The 22,371-nt window shown below is 35.0% G+C and overlaps 1 protein-coding gene across 3 annotated transcripts; it reads left to right on the top strand.

Moving 5' to 3' along the window:
- SMARCE1 (SWI/SNF related, matrix associated, actin dependent regulator of chromatin, subfamily e, member 1) lies at nt 1-20,723 on the top strand. Of its 3 annotated transcripts, none has more exons than XM_012548367.3 (11): nt 1-253; nt 2,131-2,182; nt 2,361-2,404; nt 5,552-5,656; nt 12,631-12,711; nt 13,040-13,171; nt 13,263-13,434; nt 14,241-14,413; nt 15,247-15,348; nt 16,114-16,366; nt 17,682-17,909. In XM_012548367.3, exons 2-11 carry the CDS (start codon nt 2,176-2,178, stop codon nt 17,786-17,788), a joined length of 1,176 nt encoding a protein of 391 aa, XP_012403821.1. In that variant the 5' UTR covers nt 1-253; nt 2,131-2,175; the 3' UTR covers nt 17,789-17,909. The 3 variants fall into 3 exon arrangements, with proteins under 3 accessions (XP_012403821.1, XP_012403822.1, XP_003768300.1); XM_012548368.3 differs by lacking the exon at nt 17,682-17,909 and adding an exon at nt 16,712-17,303 and having other exon boundaries at nt 7-253; XM_003768252.4 differs by lacking the exon at nt 17,682-17,909 and adding an exon at nt 20,496-20,723 and having other exon boundaries at nt 10-253.
- Nucleotides 20,724-22,371: the final 1,648 nt, after the last annotated feature.

The following is a 22,371-nucleotide window of genomic DNA, read 5'->3' as shown; positions in this document are numbered from 1 at the left end:
CAGCTAGAAAAAGTCGGAATTTGAGAAACTTTGGGGAAAAATAGAGACAAACTTGGTCTCAGGTACTTCCTTGCCCGGAAATGCGGTTGCTTTGCGCTCTTTCTTCCTCCCAAGAGTCGCCACTGGCTTCAATCATTAGTCCAACCTTGTGTCGAAAGTGCGACCGCGAAAGCGGCTGCGCCGCGCGAGGGGGTGGGGCCTGCGCGGGACAAAGGAAGAGGAGCCGGAGCGGCGGCCTCTCTCCAGAACCCGGGTAAGTGAAGCTAGACGGGGAATACGGGGCCTTTGAGCCGGGGGTGAGAGCCCTGTGGCGCTCCTGTTTTTACCCCGAACCCGGGACCGAGCTGGGCGGCGGGGGCGGCCTAGAGGCCTGGTGGGAGGAACGGAAGGAGGGAAGTCTAGGACCGCTCCAGCTGGAGTGGCCTCTGGAGCTCGCTCTCCGAGGACTGGGAAACCGGAGCCCTTTGTATAGGCCGCGGCCCCAGAGGACCCACTCTATCCGTTTCGGTCTGCTAACTGAGAGAATTTAAATGTCGAGGCTTGTACCGCGAGGTGGGGACGCAGTCCGACCTCATTTCCCGGGAGCAGCCCGGTTCTTCCATCCTCCACTCCGGGAGTGCGGCCGAAATCTGGCCGAGCGGGCTCGAATGTGACAGCTTGTAAGGGAAGACTCCATAGCTAGAGCTCCGTGACATCTGCATGCTCCTCTTCCTTAAAAATGCGGGAATCCCTAGAGTTAGAGACTGTATCCATCAGGAATTCCCATCGCGTTGCGAACATGATTTCTCTTGTTCTCAGGAACTTTGTTGAGGTGATACATGCCCCGCAAAATCATCTTTGTCTGATGCATTCATTCCACATTGCAGTCACTGGGTGTGATGCTGGGTGAAAGTTATCTTATGATGTTTAGGGCCTTTACTAAAGGAATCCTTAACTTTGTCATTTTTCTGATTTTTATTTAAAACTTTCCCATTTCCTTTAAAACAAACACAATCATAATTTCATAAATTTAGAGCTGGAAGAGACCCTAAGAGCTACCTAGGCCAATCTCTTTTCCCTCACCCCTATTATTTTTTAAGATGAGAAACTGAGGCCCAGAGAGATTAAGTGATTTGCCCAAGATTACACAGGTTTAAAAATACATATATAGATGTGGCATTAGAACCCTGGTCCTCTAGAGACTGTTCTTTCCACTGTCCTTGGTTGCCCCATTTAGTCACTTTATGCTCATAAATCCTTTGTCCAAATCTCAGAACATGATAGATTGAAATGCTACTATTTCTGTAAAAGTTAACAGTATATAGGATTTAGATTTGCAAGAAACTTTAGAAATCTAGATCAAAGATTATAACTTTTTGTTTCATGGATTCTTTGACAGTATGGTAAAGGCATTTCATAATTTTTTTAAAAATAAATAAAATGCATAGGATTAAAAGGAAGCAGGGGAAACCAATTCCATTGAAATACATGTGTCAAAAGTATTTTTTAAAAATTTCATGGACCCCAGATTGAGAGCTCTTGATCAAGTCTGATCACCTCCTTTTGCAGGTGAGGAAATTGAGGCCCATTACTATGAAGTGATTTTTTAAAACCTGAGGCCTTTGATTTCACATCCATTGTTCTTGTTTATATATCCTAGCTGCTTCTCTTTTTGAATATTGGTAGTTTTATTTTAAGAAGTAGAAATTTTTACTCTTTACCCAGTTTCAAATAGTAATGAGCAATTTCAGACACGGAATATAAAGCAATTACTACTTAGTTATTTTCTTTATACCAAATCATTTTTAAAAGGGACATCTTTAAATTTACTTATTTTATCAGCAATTATTTCTTGAAATGAGAATAATTCTGTAATTTCATAAAATTTCAGAGTAAACTTTAAAAAACTATGTGCTAGTCCAATTGCTGACTATTTTTCCCAAATTAATTTATAATAGTTGTTTTAATTCTGGAAAATTAACTTCCTAGCCACATTCTTAGAGGATTAAAAAAAGAGAGAGAGAGAAAAGGCAAAAATTGGAGTTGTTTTACCCAGAAACACTATTTTGTTTATCATATTCTTTGCTTAGGAAAACATTCTCTCATGCATACTTTTGATTTTCTTTGTTGTTTTGTTGTTTTTTTTTTTAGTGTCCCAAGTTCATTGTTAAGGGACTGAGAACTTAATCTTCCAAAATGTCAAGTAAGTTTCATTTTTTATATTTATCAAACTATGTGAATAAGGGACTAATGCCCTAGCAAATGGGAATTCCAAAATATTCTTTCTCAAATTTTTCTTCAAAACAGGGCCATTGGTAGTTTTGTTGCTTAGTATTATATCTCCGTTGTTTACAAGAAGTTATTTATTTTCTTTCAAACAGAAAGACCATCTTATGCCCCACCTCCCACCCCAGCTCCTGCAACAGTAAGTTTTAATTTTCTTGTTAATGTAATAGCCAAGTCTGGCCTTGCTACAAAAACCCAGATGTCTTCCAGTAGCAATCATTCAGTAATACAGCAACCAGAATGAAAACATTTCATGTAAAAATAGCATTTCCTTCTAAATATTTAAAATTTCTTCACATTTTGCCTTGAATTAACCATGAAGTTTTAAAAGAATAAACTGCCAAGATACAGTGATCTCTCAATTGCAAAATAAATTCCCAATGGTGAGTTTTTTCTTGTACTGGGAAAAAATAAGAACCCTATTATCATAACTCTAAATTCAAATCTTTTTATCATGGCAGTAGTCATCATTTTAAAAAAAGTTATAGAATTTCAAGCTCAGAGGGACCCTAACGGTCATTTAGGCTAATCCCATCAACTTATTAAGTGAAAAAACTTTTGGATTTTTACCTGTCAAAACATTGCGTTTTCTTCAATAAAAAAATCTTGCCTTCAGTTGGTTGTTGCTTATTTCCTTCTGTCCATATTTCTTTTTTTTTTTTTTAATAAGTTACATAAGTTTTTTTTTTTTTTTTTAGAATTGTGAGATCCCTAATTTTATAACAATTCTTAAATACTTGCTGTAAAACATTTTCATACTGTTCAGGGAAGGACTGTGTTATAGATGGACCATATTATACTAAAATAATAGTATCATTACATTTCATTAGAGAAATAGTCATAGTTACAGTACAGTAGTTTATTTTCTCAGCAAGATCTGGCCCAATGCATACAAGACCCTTACCTGGTCAACGTGAAAGTAATTGGCCAGTCTGCAAATCTGATTTTGAATAATTAGTTCATCAGACTTCAATGGACTTGATTCTTAGGAGTTTAAGAAACATTGAGCTAGTTCACTATATCACAAACCCATGTATATAAAATCTGTGTTCCCTCTATCAGATTATTTTGAGCTTTTGCATAGTACTAATATTAGATTCTTTATATGTTGCTACTTATGTGTCTTTCCCCATCAGATAATCACTATGGTAATTAATGTTTCAAATTAACTACATTTTATTTACATTTGTTGGCAATTTTTTGTTCTCTGTATAGTGAGATGCTTTTAACATAATTTTAAAATCATATTGCATGCTTTCAAATAGGATAATTTACCCAGTCTTAAGCATTCATAAATGTGGATATTTCTGTGTTACAAACAAATGGTTCTGAAGGGTCTGTGGAGTATTACCCTCCCCTTAATCAAAGAACATTTATTAATAAGCTATCTCTAAGGCACTGTATTAAATATCATACAGATGAAATTGAACAAATGTTTAAAGTCTTAAGTATAGTTTTGAAATTGATATGATCTGTTATGTTTCAGCTTCTTATTTTAGGTCTGTAGTTTACATGGTTTTTCTTACATTACTTTATTTTAATAATTCCTATTATTTTTGTAACCTGTTAGAGATACTCATTGATGGAAATAGACCCTTTAATCAGTATTTAGGCAAAAATTCAAATTTGTTTATTTGTAATTCTAAGTAGTTAGCAACTGAAAAATCACATTCTATTGCTAAAATACAAAAATGTATTTCTACCTGTCTTGAGAAATAGTTTTACATTGTTATATCATGATAATATTGCTTTAGTTATTGATTGGTAAGAATTCTGATAACAGACTGATGTCAAATTAATGGCTCTCTCCCTCACCTTCTCTTTTCTTCCACCAAAATGTACTACTCAGAATAAATGCACTCATCTCTAACATTTGCATTTCTTCTGTACTTTGACTCCCTAAATTGTTTTTTGCGTCTTCCATGATAGGAAAGACCAAGAGTTGGTCAACAGCTATTTCTCCTAATTAAATTCAGTATTTCTTTGTATATTATATTTAGATACTAAGGATGGGTCACAACAGCATGTTTTGAGATTTGTTTTTATTTTGCACTAATAAGTTGAATCAGGGTGAATTTATGAATTGCGTGTCTGTATTATAAAGGGTTAAAGTTGTGAATCAAAATGTTCAGATGAAATGGTTGTTGTCAGCTTGTTTTGGTTTGGAGTTTTCATAAGAAAAGAATTGACTATTTTTAGTGTCTCTGTTGCATCTTATGCATCTTTGTTGTGATTCTCATGAACATTGAAATATGTTCATATAAACTGATAGAAATCATATGAGGCTCCTGTGTATAATGAACTTAGGACCATTTAAGACCCCATTTCACTGTAATGACAAACACAATGTTTTTGCTGCAAATTAAGAAATTGAATTTTAAAATGTCTAGTGCTACAAAAGAACTAAGTAGGAAAAGAAAAACTAAAGACTTATGTAGGAATTGACTAAAGAAGTAGTACACCTTAAGACAAAATTCAGGAAGTATTCGGAATTGAGCTCTAGAAGATGAATCAAAGAAGCGGAAGTGGAAGAAGAAAAAGGAGCTTATAAAAGTGACTGGATTTTTTTTTATTTTTTTATTTTTTAAGAATAGAATGTAGTCCAAAAAAAAAAGTTTAAACAAAATCCATGCATTTCTTACAAGTCTTTGTTTTGAAATCATGTGTTTGACATCCATTGAATTCCACAAGGTATGTTCCCCTGTATTCGGGAACCCCTGTCTTAGTTAAGCAGGTGCTTGTCATTTTTCACATTTACATGCAATTATATTTTATATATATACATATTATATATATATATATCTTGAGAGCAGATCCATTGCTTGTTTTTATTTGTGTGTTTGGTAGATGACATCATTGGTGGTGTCCACATAATTGCTTAACAGTGTGCTGTCTTGTATGTAAAAATGTTCCTGGACCTCTGGTGTATCATGTTTCCAGGCCTCTTGTCTCAAAATACCATATATTCCTGAGTTTTGCCATTTAATAGCCTAAATTAGAATGTATGTGTTTGTCATTTTTAGACCCATGCCCATTTTAGTTGATTTTAAAGTTAATTCTGTTAGTAAAACTAAATGCTTTATCTGCCAAAATAAAAACAAACCTGCAAACAGGTTTCTCTTGGAGATGTTTCCGTATTGAAAAAGCCAACCAACTACAACCCATCATTTGCTTGTTTAAGTTCAGGTTGCTTTTGCATGCCATATGCAGATCATTTTTCATTTCTGTGTTTTCCTCGTTTGAGCTCATTTCTCATTCGTGTTTTTGTCTCATTTGTTTCCATCAGCAAATGCCCAGCACACCAGGGTTTGTGGGATACAATCCATACAGTCATCTGGCCTACAACAACTACAGGCTGGGAGGGAACCCGGGCACCAACAGCCGGGTCACGGTAGGAGAATCAACTATTACAGCATCCAGCAGACACCTGGAGTTGACCAGAAATGGCTTCAATTAGGTCCTTCCAAATCATGGATACAGCCATTTTTAAAAATAATTTGACTGCAAAATTAACTTTGCTTTTTCCAATATTTTGTGCACTTCCATTGTAATATTTTACATTTCCCCAAAATGGAGTTTTGGGGGAAAAAATTCTTGGAGCAGAAGAATATCTTATTCTACTTGATCAGTAGGGGGAAGCCTAAATACTGAATTCACTTACTGAAAGTAGACAAATCCACAAATTTTTGAAGATTAAAAGTCTCCTTAAGATAGAGAAGTTTATATTTCTTCTAATGTTTTAGGGATTAGATTAAAGAGCTAAGTTTCTAATTAAGAATGAAACTCATTGAGTAGGTTAGATAAAGGATAGGGAGAGGACTGTCCTGGTCTGCCAGAAACTTTGAGATTTCCATTCTCGATGATACTGGCAGTTCATTTGTTCTTTGAATTTAATAACAGATCCCCAAGCAGGTACCAAAAGAAAGCAAACTATTTCTCTTCATTTGAAAAGAGAAGGGTCTTTATGTAACCTCTGCTATAGGAAATAAATCTTTCAGGTCAAAATTTGATGAATATGACCTCCATTTCCAGGGTAGGAAGAGAAAGCAATGTAAGAAATAGGTTTTTTCAAACTTGTTATGCTACTCAATTTTAATGAACAACCTTTAATATGTTATAAGCTCACTCTTAACAGGATTTGATGGCATTAAATTCAGTAGGAGGCTTGTCTCATACAAGTAAATTTAATTATTAAAAAAAGTAAAACTATAAAAACCATACCATAAACTTATAAATCAAAAAGCCCAAATTATTTCCAAATCTTAAGTGTAATGTTAATTAAAATTTGTTCATTGAATGGCTGTTACAGTTGAAATATATTCTAGATATGGGTAGTATAATTGATTATGATAGCCATAAAAGAAACCCTCTCACCCTGTTGTAAACTGTGAGTGGAAGCTATTATCAAAATTTGTGTTAAGTCGATTTCTTGGCTCGATGGGTTCCTCTCCTCCTAGTTTTTTCATTGTTTCTACATGATTTGTATTTCACAAGCATATCAGGTTTTATGTGCCATACCTATTTCATGGTATTTTAGAAAAGAATCCTAAGTGTGTGCATGTGTGTATGCATTCTTTAATGCATACAACTTTTATGTATGTTTTTTGTTTTTCTAGCCTGAGTGCTTAACTTTGAAATGGCAAGATTGTGACCGATTAATAATACATATATAATTAAAGGACAAAATACAATTTATATTAGTTCATTCAAAATACTGGCCAAAAGTTAATGCAGGCAGCAAATTCAATGGAATAATGAATTTGAAACTGTGTTCTACAGTCAGCTCTTGATTATCAGTACTGATGGAGTAGAAATAATGATATCTGTAATCTCAAAATAATTTTCTTTTTTATTTTGAAATGTATACTGAACTTAAAAGTGAGTATGTCTGACATGTGAATTCATTGTCCACCAAGTAATGAGGGAACACTACTCCAGGAAGAGCTGGAAAACTGTTATCCTAACTCTAGTCCCTTCTCCCCTTCTTCATCCTGGTGTCTTAGGACAGCATTTTGATTGTAGGCAGTCTCCAGGGTGGCCTGGTATGTAAATGGTGGGGTTTAGGAATTTGTGGCTCTTTGGGTTCTTTTTCAGTTGCTTTTTTTATATTTTTCTCCTGTGCATGAAAGATGAAGTATTAACTAGCTAAGCTTTCCTAAGTCCTTGCCCTGAAAGGCCTTTTAAATGAAACTATTAATTTCCGTTCAATAACTTCAAACATTGCAGACATGAACTCTGTTCTCTTAACTCTTTAAAATTGTGCCCTCTTTCTGCTATTACTCTTAATAGGTCCAGTCTTTTATGGATTTTATTTTACTTTATGTTTTTTACCCTCACTGGAAACTAGCTAAAAAAATTTGACCCATTATGATCATCTGCTTGAGTACTTTTTTCATAACTTTGGGCACATCTGTTGGATGAGTTCAGAGCCCTTAGACCAAAAGGAAAAAAGTGACAATGGAAAGGTCCTGAAACAGCATGAATATGTTCACCCTTACAATCTATGTTGTTGACATTTGTCAAACTATAGTAGAATAATAGAACATAAGATGGGAGGAGAGGCCCAGGTAAATTGATAATTTGCCGATAAGTACACACTTGTTAGTGACAAAGCTTAGTTTAACAACTAGGTTTCCTGACTCCAAGGGCAGTACTTTTTCTACCACACTATAATGCTATAAGCCAAGTTCTTTTTTTTATTATTATTATTTTTTTTTTTAAGCCAAGTTCTTAAAGGACTCTGTAAAAACAGAAACCTCCTTTAAAGGGGACCCTTTAGGTTTGCCACAAATAGGTAATATAATTGGCAGATGTGGGACTGGGAGGTGGGGGGGGTGGGTGAAGCACAAAACTACTGCTTGTATATATAAATTGACCTCCAAGAACATATAAATAGAATCTTTGACATAAGTTTTTCACATAATTATTTGATATAACAGTCCTGTGAGATATTTGATACAAGTACTTCCCATTCTTTAGATAGGGAAACAGGGCTAAAAAACCATTTATATAACTATTCAGAGATAGAAATGGAACTTTAATCCAAGTCTCTTCTGACAGTTTTACTTAGTATTCTTTTAGTTAACTCGTTTCTAATACTGCTGTGATGGCAATTTTAAAACTACCTTCTTGATTGCCCATCTACAAGAATTTTTCTGAATTACTTTTTAAGTCAACAAGTATGTTTTTAAGTGCCATGTGCCAGAATCAGAAACAATCTAGGGAAAAAAAATTATTTTATGCTCAATGCTTTATTTTCATATTTTAGTCTGAAAAATCCATTTGAGATTTGAGGATACACATCAATTCAAGAGATTCCCCCAAAATGGTAAAGGACAATGGAAAGAGCCCTGAGGTTAGCTTCAGAATTATGAAACCTGGACTACAGTCATTGTTCTATTCCTAAGTAGCTCTGTGTCTTGGGCAAGTTACATATAACCTCTATGGACCTTAGTTCTTCCTAGATAAAATGAAAGGTATGGTTAGACAAGATCATTTGTTCATTTCTTTCTGTGAGTTTCCCTCAGTCTGTGTTTAAAACCTTGTTTCCCTTCATTCTCAACCTATAGCCAAAACAAATAACTACATTAAGTACCAGTGAAACTTTTTTTTTTTGCAAATCTAATGATAGCACTCAGCTTTTCACAAAGAATTGTAAAGGCAAAATAATTCATATCTTGGATCAAGGTGTTTTAATACAAAGTCTCAACAAAAACGTCATCATCTTGTTAGCTTTAAATAGTTAAATTGTTCTTTAGTAATTGCTTCATCTATTCTAAACATCTGAAAAATAGGTGATAACCAAAAGGATCTCTCTGAACTAGAAAAGTAGATGTCACAAGGTCTTCAAATTAACAAGGAATTTTACTACTGGGAAGAGTCTTTTAAGACTCCTTCAATATTTATTTTAGTCTACTTTAGTCATACTCTCTGGTTTCCAAAATTAGAAAGTATAAGAGTAACAATTGCAGCCCAGTTATGAGACTAGCATTGTTTGACAATATGACATCATTCAAAGTTGTCAAGAAAAGGTATCTTCTGTTTAGGCATATATATATATCTAAAAATTATCTAATTACTTTCAGCCAGAATAGGGAAGAGGCCTGAAAGCCTCTTAAAAAATTGTTGATGGGATATACCTCTGAGCCAGCCAGAAAGTAACTGTTGAGGATCGCTCATTGCCTAATAATGGAGTTTCACTGTATTTTGTGCAAATTAACTAGTTAACTACTGGGGACAACTTCCTGTGTTTAATGTTTTTAAAATGTAATTCAGGAAATGGGTAAAAAATCTACAGAGATAATATCACTAATGCAACCTTCCTTAAAGAAAAAAATCAATCCTCTAGATCTCTAATGTGGATAGATAGTATCATAATTTGATCTTTTTTTTATTTCCTTCTCTGGAACCCAAGCAGTGTAATGTTCTGGTTTTACTGCTTGTAATAACATTCTTATTTGCTGAAGCTTGAGGATTTTGTCATGAAAGGATTTTAAAATCCTTGACACAAAAATTCAAAAAAAGTAACTGCTAGCTCAAAAATTGCAATTAAGTAATAATTTTTAGAAATACATAGGCACCTTCTTAGACACACTACTCTAGTAGTAGGCCCCATTATTTTTATTGCTTTACAGCTTAGGGGTAAAATTTTCATAATTTGAGTGCAAATATAGGTTTTGTCAGTTTAGCTATACATTATTCCCATTGTATTCAAATAATACAGCTGCCAGCTGACTTACTATGTACCAGGGACTGTGCTTAATTGGAAATACAAAAGTAGTAACAGGGTCCCTGCCCCACAGAGAGTTCACAGTCTAACAGTAGAGACAAGAGGCAAATAACTACATACAAACAAGATATAGACAGTAAATTGGAGAAAATCAACAGGGATTAACAGGACTGACATGGGAAATCAAGAGATTACTCATTGTAGATAAAGTTTTAGCTTCAAATATAGAGAAGCTAGGAGACAGGTGGAGAGCATTCTAGGCATGGCAAAATCCAGGGAAATACTCAGAGTGTAGGGATGGAGTATTCTGTTCAAGGGACAGAAAGGAGGCCAGTGTCACTGGATCACAACAATATGGAGGAATGCAGGTGGGGAACCAGTTTTAAGGTAAAAACAAGACTGAAAAGGGAGGAAGGTACCAGATTGTGAATGACTCTGAATGCCAAACATAGAATTTTATATTTGATTCTAGATGTGAAGAGGAACCATTATTGAATAGCAAGGGTGGAAAATTCAAATCCTGCATTTTAGGAAGATTAATTTGACAGTGAAGCAGAAGGAAGACCAACCAGCAGATTGTTGAACTAGTTCAGTCTTGAGATGATATTGTCTCCCACCAGTGATAGCAATATCAGTAAAAAGAAATATGTACATTTGTTCAAGAGATGTTACAAAAAATAAAAAATACTGCAAGCTAGGAGACTTCTTCCACTTTCAATTCAGTTAGCCTCATGTGAAGCAATCATTGAAGACAAGAACCAGACACGTGGTCTGTGCTAGTCTATATAATCCCTTATATATGGCATTGTTTCTAAAAGAAAATGTGTTTAGAATACCAAATTTACAAACGAATTTTACATATTACAAATTTAAAATATAGTACATTCATATGTTGGAGCCTGCCTTCATTCCTCCAATTCTGCCATTTCCATATTTTGCATTGTTATGGGGAATTTTTTAAATAAAACTTTAGAATTTCAGAGTAAGGGAAGGAGGGAATAAAAAATTGTTTAGCAGCTGCTATGTGTCAGTCACTGTTTACTTTACAACAAATATCTCATAGTAACCCTAGGAGGTAGGTGCTATTATTATCCCCATTTTACAATTGAGGACACTGAGTTCAACAGAAGATAAGTGACATGCCTAGCAACACAAAGTTAGTAATTGTATGCATTAAGATTTTAATTCATATCTAACCAACTCTAGGTCCAGCACTATTATCTATTATCCTACCTAGATGCCTCCAAGGATAAGGGCCCCAAAATAGCTTCTTGGACCTGAGGTCATCAGCTATCTAACATAATTAAAAGTCATATGATGAGAATCTTTTTTTTCTCCCCTCTCCCCTTCCTTTGCTTTTTTTTCCCTTTCTATTCTTTCCACCCTTCACTCTGTATGTCTTCTTTCTCCTAAATCCCTTTTCTAACTCTTTCTTTTCCTTTTCTCTATAGTTTACATGAAAATTATGTTATATAGTATGGAACTTTTCATAGTTGATATAGCTTCCAAACCCTAAGTACCATAGAGCCCTGTATCTTGTACTGTAGTTCCCTATTACCTAGCTTTTTTTTTTTAACCTATTCATTAAAGAGAAAGAGATCCTATTAACTAATGCAGTGCATTGGATATTTGAAGATTACTATTTTGTTCCTCTTAAATCTTCCTTTGTTCAGGCTAAACACATCCAAATCCTTTAGCATATTCTTGTGTAAAATGGTTTTCCCATAATTCCTTTGCCCATCACTACCTCATTCTCCTTCCTAAAATATGTCTCCTAATAATATTCAGAACAGTACAAAAATTTGGATCTCGCCTCTTCCAAATATTCTTTGCCTTAAAACAGCCTAAGATCCCAGGATTTTGAGTTGCTTTAACATGTTGTTGACTCTTTTTAAACTGGTAGTATGTTCTTAAAGTCCCCAGAGCTTTTTTTACATGAATTACTGTATGGTCATATATCCCCCGTCTTGTGCTTATGCTATTGATATTTTTTAACCCAAATATAAAAGTGAAGATTTGAAAATTACCCAGTTTCTAAGGTTGGTAAGTAATGGTTGCGATATTTTGGGTTGTTGATTTGGTCTGAAGTAGTTAGTTTGGTTTTTTTGTTTTGGAGGATAGGATTGGGGGTTTTTTGGTTTTGAATTTGGAATTTTACGTCTAAGTACTATGCCGTTAGTTAAAAAAAACAATGACAAAACAGCTTATCAGCAAACTAGATTTGTCTGGTAAGTGCTGAGAGGGCTCAGGGTTTGGTGCAGATAATCAAGTGTTGACTGTATGTCATTGGAACCAAATATTTGCAAATTAAAGGACCTAGAATGCCAGTTAGTGTTTCAACTGTAAGTCACTGACATGTATCCATATTTCTGATGTCTAAATCATTTCATACTGCTTTTGTCTTCTCCTACCATCTTTTTAGTTAAGTATTAAGTTGACAAAGCAGTGTACCTTCAGAGACGTTTTCTTAGTTTTCTGGTGATGCTTTTGTGAAGACATCTTCCAGTGGAGAAAACTGAATCTTGTATCAATGGACAAGTAGAAAAAAATTATTGTTTTTATGTCTTATTTCCAGGTTGCCATATATTACTATTTGCAACTGATTATCCAGTTCTTTTTTTTTTTTTTTTTTACAGGCTTCCTCTGGCATTACAATTCCCAAACCCCCAAAGCCACCAGATAAGCCTCTGATGCCCTATATGAGATACAGCAGAAAGGTGGGTACAAAAATATCAAGAAGTGGGGGCAGCTAGGTGGCGCATTGGATAGAGCACCAGTCCTGAAGTCAGAAAGATCTGAGTTCAAATCTGGTCTCAGACACTTAACACTTCCTAATAGTGTGACTCTGGGCAAGTAACTTAACCTTAATTGCCCCAACAAAAAAAGACATACATATCGAGAAGTAGAGGTTGTGTTTCTATTTTAAAGCAGAACTTCCAATCTTAATGCTAGTTTTAAGTATAGGCTTTTATCTTTTTTTTAATCCAGACTATTTTTAAGCCCACAGGTGATCAATATTAAAAATATGGATGTTTTCTTTTTAAGGTTTGGGACCAAGTAAAGGCTTCCAACCCTGACTTAAAGTTATGGGAGATTGGCAAAATTATTGGTGGGATGTGGCGAGACCTTACTGATGAAGAGAAACAAGAATATTTGAATGAATACGAAGCAGAAAAGGTAATGTGTCCAGGAGCAGGGTAAGAACACAGAACAGACCATTTGGATATTTTAATTACAAGTGTGAAAAACCAATTTTATCAAATTACAGATAGAATATAATGAATCTATGAAGGCCTATCATAATTCACCTGCATACCTTGCTTACATCAATGCAAAAAGTCGAGCTGAAGCTGCATTAGAGGAGGAAAGTCGACAGAGACAGTCTCGAATGGAGAAAGGAGAACCTTATATGAGCATCCAACCTGCAGAGGATCCAGATGGTAAAAAGGACAAGCTTTTTCAGCTAAATATGGGAGGTCTTGATATTAAACATGAGCCTGCAGGGCCTTTCATTATCACTTCCCTTTTTGTGCTTAAAAAAAAAAAAATACAATTGCTGCTGTTTCTGGTTTTCTCCTATTCTTTGTCCTCAGAATACTGATAAACTTCTCAAGTTGTGATCAGAATTTTCTTCCTTGAATGTTTGTAAAGAACAAAGGAAGCTGGAAGGAGCCCTCAACATAGATACTTTCAGTTCTCCTATGACTGGTCTTGACTTGAATTAAACGGAAAAAGCATAAGGCATTGTATGCAGGGGATTGTTTGAAGTTAGCCCATCCCAGGAAGTCAAACAAAAAATTATATTTTAATTTAACAAATGGACATTTATAGTATTATGTTATAAAAATTTGAAAATAAAGGTTTTACTCTGTTAACTTCACAATAATTTACCTACTTTTAAATTCTTAAATCATTGCCAAGAATGAAAGACAGATTCAATTAATATGAATAGACAGCCTTGAAACCAAAAGAAATTTGACTTCTATCTCCCATTGCACTTCAGCCAACTCCTCTGCTATTCATTGTCCCATAAAAGTTTGTAAGAAACTTCCCACCTTGACCAGTTATCTCCACATGTCCTAGTCTTTGTTTAACATCAGAGTGGTCATTGCATGGCTTTGTGCCTCAGCATTCTTGGATAAGCCCAGCACCATTTGCTAGTGAGGCAATTAATTATTGACTTTGCAATACCATTCTATATTTGTACCTGTGAGAAGCATTTTCACAAACATTTTGTTTATTTCAGACTATGATGATGGTTTTTCAATGAAGCACACAGCTACTGCCCGTTTCCAGAGAAACCATCGTCTAATCAGTGAGATACTAAGTGAAAGTGTGGTGCCAGATGTTCGTTCAGTTGTTACTACAGCCAGAATGCAGGTTCTCAAACGACAGGTTCAGTCCTTAATGGTTCATCAGGTAAAGAGTGCTTATTTAGAAAATATTTGACACTTTTTGAGTAAAGCTATGCAGTAGGTGACCTGATTTTGTACATTCATGAAAGTACATGTTGAATGCCTATACGTTGTTTAATCTCTCTCTGGTTAGAGGAAGAGATTAAGGGTGAGGTCTTCCCCTTGAAACTTACTGCATAATTTATACATCATTTTAAATTATAGTACAGCATCTTGTAATAATACTTTGTCAGTTTTTAAAATATAGATTAAATTAAATACCTATCTCTTTTTTTTAAATTTAAGGTATTTTGCCTTAAATCATTGAAGGGTTTGAGAATTAATAACAAGTTAACATGAAATTCTATTGTATAGCAACAACGTTAGTAATATCTAACATTTATGGCCCTTTAAACTTTGCAAAAATGCTTTTATCTCATTTTTCCCCCCAATAAACATGTGAAACAAGTGCTATTATTTTCCCATTTTGCAGATGAGAAAACTGAAACTGAGGGGCAGCTTAATTATTTGTCTAGAGTTATATAATTTGAAAGTATCAACAGCAGGATTTGAATCCAGGTCTTTCCTTATTAGATCTAGTCTTATATTTTCTACCCAACCACACAGATTCCACTTTCACTTGCCTCTCCTGGATAATAAGTTAAAAATACTGTATTAAAAAAACAAAATGCAAAACTCAAACTCTTCTTTAATGCTGTGGCTAATACAAAAAGGGGGAAAGGGACTACTGGAACAAGCAAGGTGGATTTTTAAACCAGATTTTGGTATTAAGTGGAATGGGCATAAAGAGGAACGCTCATCTGGCTATTAGCTCAACCTGAATTTTGTGTTTTGCAGAGAAAATTAGAAGCTGAACTCTTACAAATAGAAGAACGTCACCAGGAAAAGAAGAGGAAGTTCTTAGAAAGCACAGATTCATTTAACAATGAACTCAAGAGGGTAACAGTTAAATTCTCTTTGTGATAGGAATTTTTTTCTTTATTGTTTTTGGAACCAATTTTTTATTTCATTGATATAGAGAAATTCCTTTGAGAAAATTCCACCAAAGTAAATATGGTTCCTTGGCACACTGAGAAGTTAAGTGACTTGCTGTGGTCATATAGCAATTGTATGTTACAAGTAGAGCTTGAACTCGAGTCTTTCTAACTCCAAGATCAGCTTTTTATCTACCACTCTCCAAATTAATTTTACTATAGCTTTATCCCTTTTTGAAAGAATGCCTTACAACCAACTTATAACAACAGCCCATTTGTGACAAAAATATATATTCATATGTTATATAAAACTATCAGTTTGCTTAAGTATGAGGTTTTTCAGAGTATGTTCTTATCAAATGGGATTCACATGTGACCCTTCCCATAATGACTAGAAAACTTGGATTTGAGTAACTCAGGTTTTGAAATTGAAGTCCTCTATTCTCATTCCTATATTTTCATTAGGTTACTGACTGCTCTGTAATATCAGTTATGAGAGAGCTTTTGGAACCGTCAATTTTGATGGCTTTCCTTATCAAACTGATAAATGTGATAAATAACTAAAAAGTGATGATTTGTCTCAGAGAAGGCCTAGGTTCACACATTCTTTTAAAGCATGCAGTATGATAGTTCGTATATATTTATAAATCCATTTTTGAGCCAGATTTACTTGTTTAAAATGAAACTTTGGTAAGAGACCTTTTTTTTTTTTCTCTCTCCTGATTTGTAGTTGTGTAGCTTAAAAGTAGAGGTAGATATGGAAAAAATAGCAGCTGAAATTGCCCAAGCAGAGGAACAAGCCCGCAAACGGCAGGAGGAACGAGAGAAAGAAGCAATGGAACAGGCAGAACGCAGTCAGGGTGGTGTCAGTGCTGCTGCTTCTGCTGCCGCTGCCGCCACCACTGCCGCCACCACGGAGGACGACCAGACTGCCAACAAAGGTGATGAGAAGAAGGAAGAGGAAAGCACTCCAATGGAGACAGGTAGTAACATCTGTCCTTGTAACACTGTCTAAAACCCTGTGCAGTGGGACCAAAGCACACTGCTCCAAGTGTGGGCCAATGGGTATGGTGTTTAACCTTTTCCTTTCTACAACTATCCAGAGGGGCTGAACAGATTAAAGTCTAGCTCTGGGTAAAGGCTCTCAAATAAATGGAGTCCCATTTCTTTCTTCAAAAATAATAAGAAAATAATTGCAGTTGTATCATCTTGAGTCTTAGTTTTCTTGTCTATAATGACAAGTGTCCCGAGGAAAAACTTCATAGAATTAATAGACCTACTGCTGAAAGGGACCTCAGAAACCATGTTCCAATCCTCTCATTTTACAGATTGAGAAACTGAAGCCCAGAGATTGACTTGTCACAGAGGACACTCTCAGATGGAATTGGAGTCTAGGCCCTCTGACTCAAAGCCAGAGCTCATTTCACTGTTCTTCCCCACTCTTTGAGAGTCCGGTTTTAAAGTTTTCTTGTTCCCTTAACCTTTTACCTGCTCCCAATCCTCTCCAGTGTACAAGCAAGATCAATCAAAAAATATTCAAAGAGAAGCAACCAGATATCATCCCAGCCCTCTCTCATACTTTAATTCTAAGAAATGGAAGAGGCATCTTTAAACCACAGACTTGAGATTCAGGTGTTTGATGTCCTTATTTGACATGTGAAAAGTAAATACTCTCCTTGTAAAGACTTAATTCAGTAGATTAACACTTCAGATAGTAAAATTAAACTTTTAATTATCTATGTCTCTTACTATTTAGTATGAAGATGTTTTTGATCTTGGCAAATTTGGAGAGCAAAGCATGTCTTGTGGTTACAGCAGAGCTTGAGAATCAACATATTGTTCTCATCTACTTTACCACAAGACAAGACATAACAATTCTTTGTTTTACTTCACCATTTGTAAATAAATTAATGCTTATTTATGAAAGCTTTTTCCAGCCCATTAATGGAAGCAGTAAACAGTTAAGAATATTTCTAAGCTTTCAAGATTATGAAATCTTTTTGCCTATAAAATTGTTTCCTGGGTCATTTGAGAGATACATCCCTCTCCCAAAAAAGAGGGATCAGTCTCAAACCTTAGTAAATTATTGGGACTGTGGATTTGGTTTGCTTACTTGGGAGAAATTCATTAAGCTGGAATATTTCTTGGGGAATGAAAAATAGAATCATTCTTAGCATATCAGTGACTTATTATGCCCCTGAAACTAAGGCCAAATAAAGTGTTGTTCTATTGGGTTAATGGAAAAAATGCTGGATTCTAATCCCAGAAGCATTTTTGTTTGTTTGTTTTGTTTTAAAGGTACAAATGTAGAAAATAGAAAAGAAGAGAGAGATTCAGATGACCAGCTTGAGCATAGGATGAGGGGCCAATCTTACATTGGGCCACAGCCAAGCAGGACACCTTAAGATGGGGCTCCAAAAGCATGGAGAATCATGGCAGGGCCAAGGATTCTCAGAAGACTCCCAGTTCAACAATTACAAAACATTCTCCACACAAATAAAGACAGATCTAAATAATTGAAGAAATTTTAATTTCTCATGAGTAGGCCTAGCTTTTTATAATAAAAATGATAATACTATCTAAATTAATTTACTTATTCAGTGTGATACAAATCAGACTACCAAAGGATTACTTCATAGAGCTAAAAGATTAATAAAATTTACCTGGAATAACAATGTCAAAAATATCAGAGAAATTAGTGAGAAAAGAAATTACAAAGGAAAGAGGGTTTAATAAATACCAGATCTCATACTATACAAAGCAAATACTACAAAATAATCTGTTACTGTATAATAGTGTTTTTGATCTGTGGAATGGCTCAGGTACACAATATACAAAGGAAATGAACACACATCCTAGTGTTTGATTAATACAGAGATCCCAGCTATTTGGGGCAAGTACTCACTATTTACAAAAACTGGAAAGTAGTCTGGCAGAAATTAGGCATAGATCAACATCTCATACTATATTCCAAATTAAACTCAAAAGTGGATATATGACAGACATAAAAGGTGATATAATAAGCAAGTTATGGAAGAAATTACCCCTCAGATGTATGGATTGGGGAAGAATTTATGACCAAACATGAGATGGGATTGCAGGATATAACATGCATAATTTTGATTACATAAAATTTAAAAGTTTTTGCATGCACAAACCCAGTGCACCAAAATTTAAATTAGAAAAAAAGCAGGAAACTGGGGGAAATATTTTACAACTAGTTTTTCTGTTAAAGATCTCATTTTTCATATAAATAACTGGGCCATATTTACAAGAATGAGAACCATTTTCCAGTTGATAAATGGTCAAGGGATATAAGCAGGCAATTTTCAAAGGAAGAAATCAAAGCTCTCAGTATTGAAAATAATATTCCAGGTCTCTAGTAATTTAGAGAAATGCAAATTTAAAACAACTCTAAGATACTACCTCATACCCAGCAGATTGGCTAATATGATAGAAAGGAAAAATGACAAATATTAGGAGGGTTGGAAGGAAATATGAAACTCTGAACTAGTTAAGCCATTCTGGAGAACCATTTAGAATTGTACCCAAAGGGCTATAAACCTAGACCCTTTAATTCAGAAATACCACTATCACTATATTAGGCTATGCATACCCAAGGGGATCAAAGGAAAAGTACCCATATATTCAAAAATATGTATAGCAGCTTTTTTGTGGTGGCAGAGATTTAGAAATTGATGGGATCCCTATCAATTGTGCAATGGCTAACAAAGTTGTAATATATGGTTATGCTGGTATAATACTATGCTATAAGAAATGTTGGGGGTGGAGAGGGGGATGGTTTCAAAAGAACCTGGGAAGACACATGAATTGATGCAAAGTGAAGTGAGTAAAATCAAGAAAACATTGTGCACAGTAAAAACAAGTGTTGTAAAAATAACCAGCTGTGAAAGACTGAATAACTGATCAATACAGTGATCCACCACAGTTCCAAAGGACTAATGATGAAAAATGCTATTCACCTCCACGTAGAGAACTGATGGACTTAAAGAGTTCAGGTTGAAGTAATTTTTTTTTCCTTTTTCTGGGGGAAAGAATCATGGTTAATGTTGGAAATGTTTTGCATGATATTTAAAAAAAACTTCTAGTACCTAGATTCTTAGATTTAGAGCATGAAGAGACCTTGAAAGCCATCCAGTCTAATTTCCCTTACTACTCTGTTGCCTTCTTCCCCACATTTTGCACATTAGGAACTGGTCTAGATAGAATAAGTTTCTTTCCAAAAATCGTCAAAGAGAAATCAGTAAATTTTTGAGCTACCTAGCTAATTTTTGTAGATTTTTTTTGTGAATACTTTTAACTATGTACTCTTTGTATCGATATTTCCAAATTTATATTACTCCTGAGGAAAGGAAAAAAAAAAAACTTGATCTTGTAAGTGTGACAGAGGAAGAAGCAAAAGAAAATGAAATTTAGTATAAGAATCAGGTAAACTGTTATTACATTAATAGTTTACATACTAAAATTGGAACAGTGCAGAAAAGATTGATGTGTCCCCTGTGACACAAATTCATGAAGTGTTCCATATTTTTACAACTCAGACTACCTTAGGGTGGGAAGAGAACTAGATGAGCCAGCCAAAATTGTAGTGGGAAGGTAAAAGGACAGTGGGTTCAAATAGGATAAAGTAAAAATTCAGGTTAATTCCGATTTCACAGTGTTCTGTGTATAAGGGCATAGAATTGATAGCTTACAGGAAGGAAATATGAGCACCATCAAAGTTTATTACCTTGAGAAGGTCTAGATCCCTCTTTGAGCTGACTAAAAGGTGATTGAGGGGCCCTTAACTCAAGTTCTTCATAAAACCTCTTAAAACTTATTCTCATATTTTAAAGGGGAAAAAATTGAATTAGATGTTAGACCAAAATCCTTGTTCTTTTAACAAGAAATGGGCAAGCAGCAATTATTAGTTGCCTCTTTCTCTGGAAGCTTTGATTTGAGGTTTTTGAAACAGCCTTTACATTTAATAATAGTATACAATAATAACACTAATTTTGACACATTTCACCCCAAGAACAATAGTTTATCAGTATATTTAGGAAGAATAAGTCTTAGCCTTCAAACTGACAGTGGAAAAATATCTGATTGCAGAAGAGACACACCCAGAGGAAACTACAGAAAGTCAACAAAATGGTGAAGAAGGTACATCTACCCCTGAAGATAAAGAGAGTGGCCAAGAAGGAGTAGATAGTATGGCAGAAGAAGGAACCAGTGACAGCAACACTGGCTCAGAGAGCAACAGTGCAACAGTGGAGGAGCCTCCAATAGACCCTGCACCAGATGACAGTGAGAAGAAAGAATAAATGTTGATGAGTTCCATGTGTTTTGAATTTTTTTTTTTTTTTAATGAAATACTGTTTTTGAGTTTTAATGGTGTTTTGTGGTTTGTGTATATGCTCTCTTTGTCCATCACCAAAGACTACTGGACCACTTACCTATGATATCCCTGGAGACAAAATGGCCTTTCTTCAGCGATTGTGCAGAGATCACTGTTTTCTTCAGATTTTTGTTTCTAGTCTTGACTACTTAAAAGACTCAAAACTTTAGTGGATGGAGGAATTCCCATCTCTTTTTATAGTATTGACTTTTGATGTTGTAGACTTGACTTTTAAAGATGCCTTTCCATGTCTTACTTGGGTCCTCACCAAGGCCATAGCTTTAAACTTTCTTAGTTCCCATCAGCAGTGTTTAAGCGCCCTTACTATGTTCATAGTCTTTGCCAAGGCAACACACAGCTGAATGTGTTAGAGCTCACTGGTGTAACTCCTCAAGTGAGTGCCACAGGTGTTGAGTGGTCTCACTTCCCACACCTGAGCCATGTTGATCTACTGACTATCCTCATAGCAACCAGATAGTGAAATGGGTCACTCCACAAGGACGTAATAAACACCTCATATTGTATAGTTTGCTCTGATTATCCAAGTTTCATGCCATGGGAATGAATATCCTCCATATTTAGTTAATTAATTCAAGAAATTACTTTTTTTTTTTTAAATCTAACTTTCCAAAGATGGAGAAGGTCCCAAACTTAGATAATTTAAAGTGCATTATATAGACTAAAGAGGCCTGGTTCTACAGAGACCAGAGTGCTGAGGTTGAATTCAAGGAAACCTGGATTTCATTACAGCCTCTGATGGTTAGCTGTTTGACTCTAGACAGGTCTGTTCACCATTGAGTCTAAGGCACTTCCCTAGCAATTAACTAGGTTGAAACTAATCTAGTTTGCAAGGAGAGGATCCCATACTGGGAGTTTCCTATAGTGATGACATGACAGACATTTGTGTGTATATAAAATAATCAGGCCTTCTGAAACAAATAGCCTGTTTCAAAGTAGTCGGCTGGGAGTTATCCTTTGAATTTTTAAGTAGCGGGATAGAGTTTTAAAATTGTATTAGAAATAAAACTTCAAGCCGCAGATTTCTTTAGGTCAGAGCTTAACTTTTTGATAAAACATGGAAACTTTAGATTTAAGATAGTACATGATGAATCTCCTTCGTGAAAAAAAAAATTTTTTATTAAAGACTGGTATATCCAATGACATGTTTCTTTTTAAAATTTCAAATTAATAAAATGTTTTGCTCTTTCAAATAGTGTTTTTAATACATGGATTGATATATGCAAAATACAACTTAGTTTTATTTCTTTAAATTCAGAAGCATTTGACAAAACTGTCAGCAACTGGATCATCCCTCTGAGATGTGATAAGAAAGGAACAAAATAGCCACAGAACACAAAGAAAATGAGTGTCGTGTTATACCTCAGAGATTTGTTCTTGCATCTTGTTACAGGCAAAATATGTGTTTACTCTTAAAGTCTGAAGAGCAGACGGAATTACAAGGTATTCAAACTGACTTGAAAAAGATAGCTGTCACTAAATATTAGGCACTGATTGAATAATTAGCCTTGCAAAGGGGGCATTCACAAAACTAAGTTTTCTGATATGTTTTCCTCATGGATAGCCTCAGAA

Source organism: Sarcophilus harrisii, chromosome 4 (genome assembly GCF_902635505.1).
Source record: "Sarcophilus harrisii chromosome 4, mSarHar1.11, whole genome shotgun sequence".
In the NCBI taxonomy this organism is placed as follows: Eukaryota; Metazoa; Chordata; class Mammalia; order Dasyuromorphia; family Dasyuridae; genus Sarcophilus; species Sarcophilus harrisii.
Note: the sequence above shows the minus strand (reverse complement) of the source record. Positions and strands in the feature narration are given on the sequence as shown.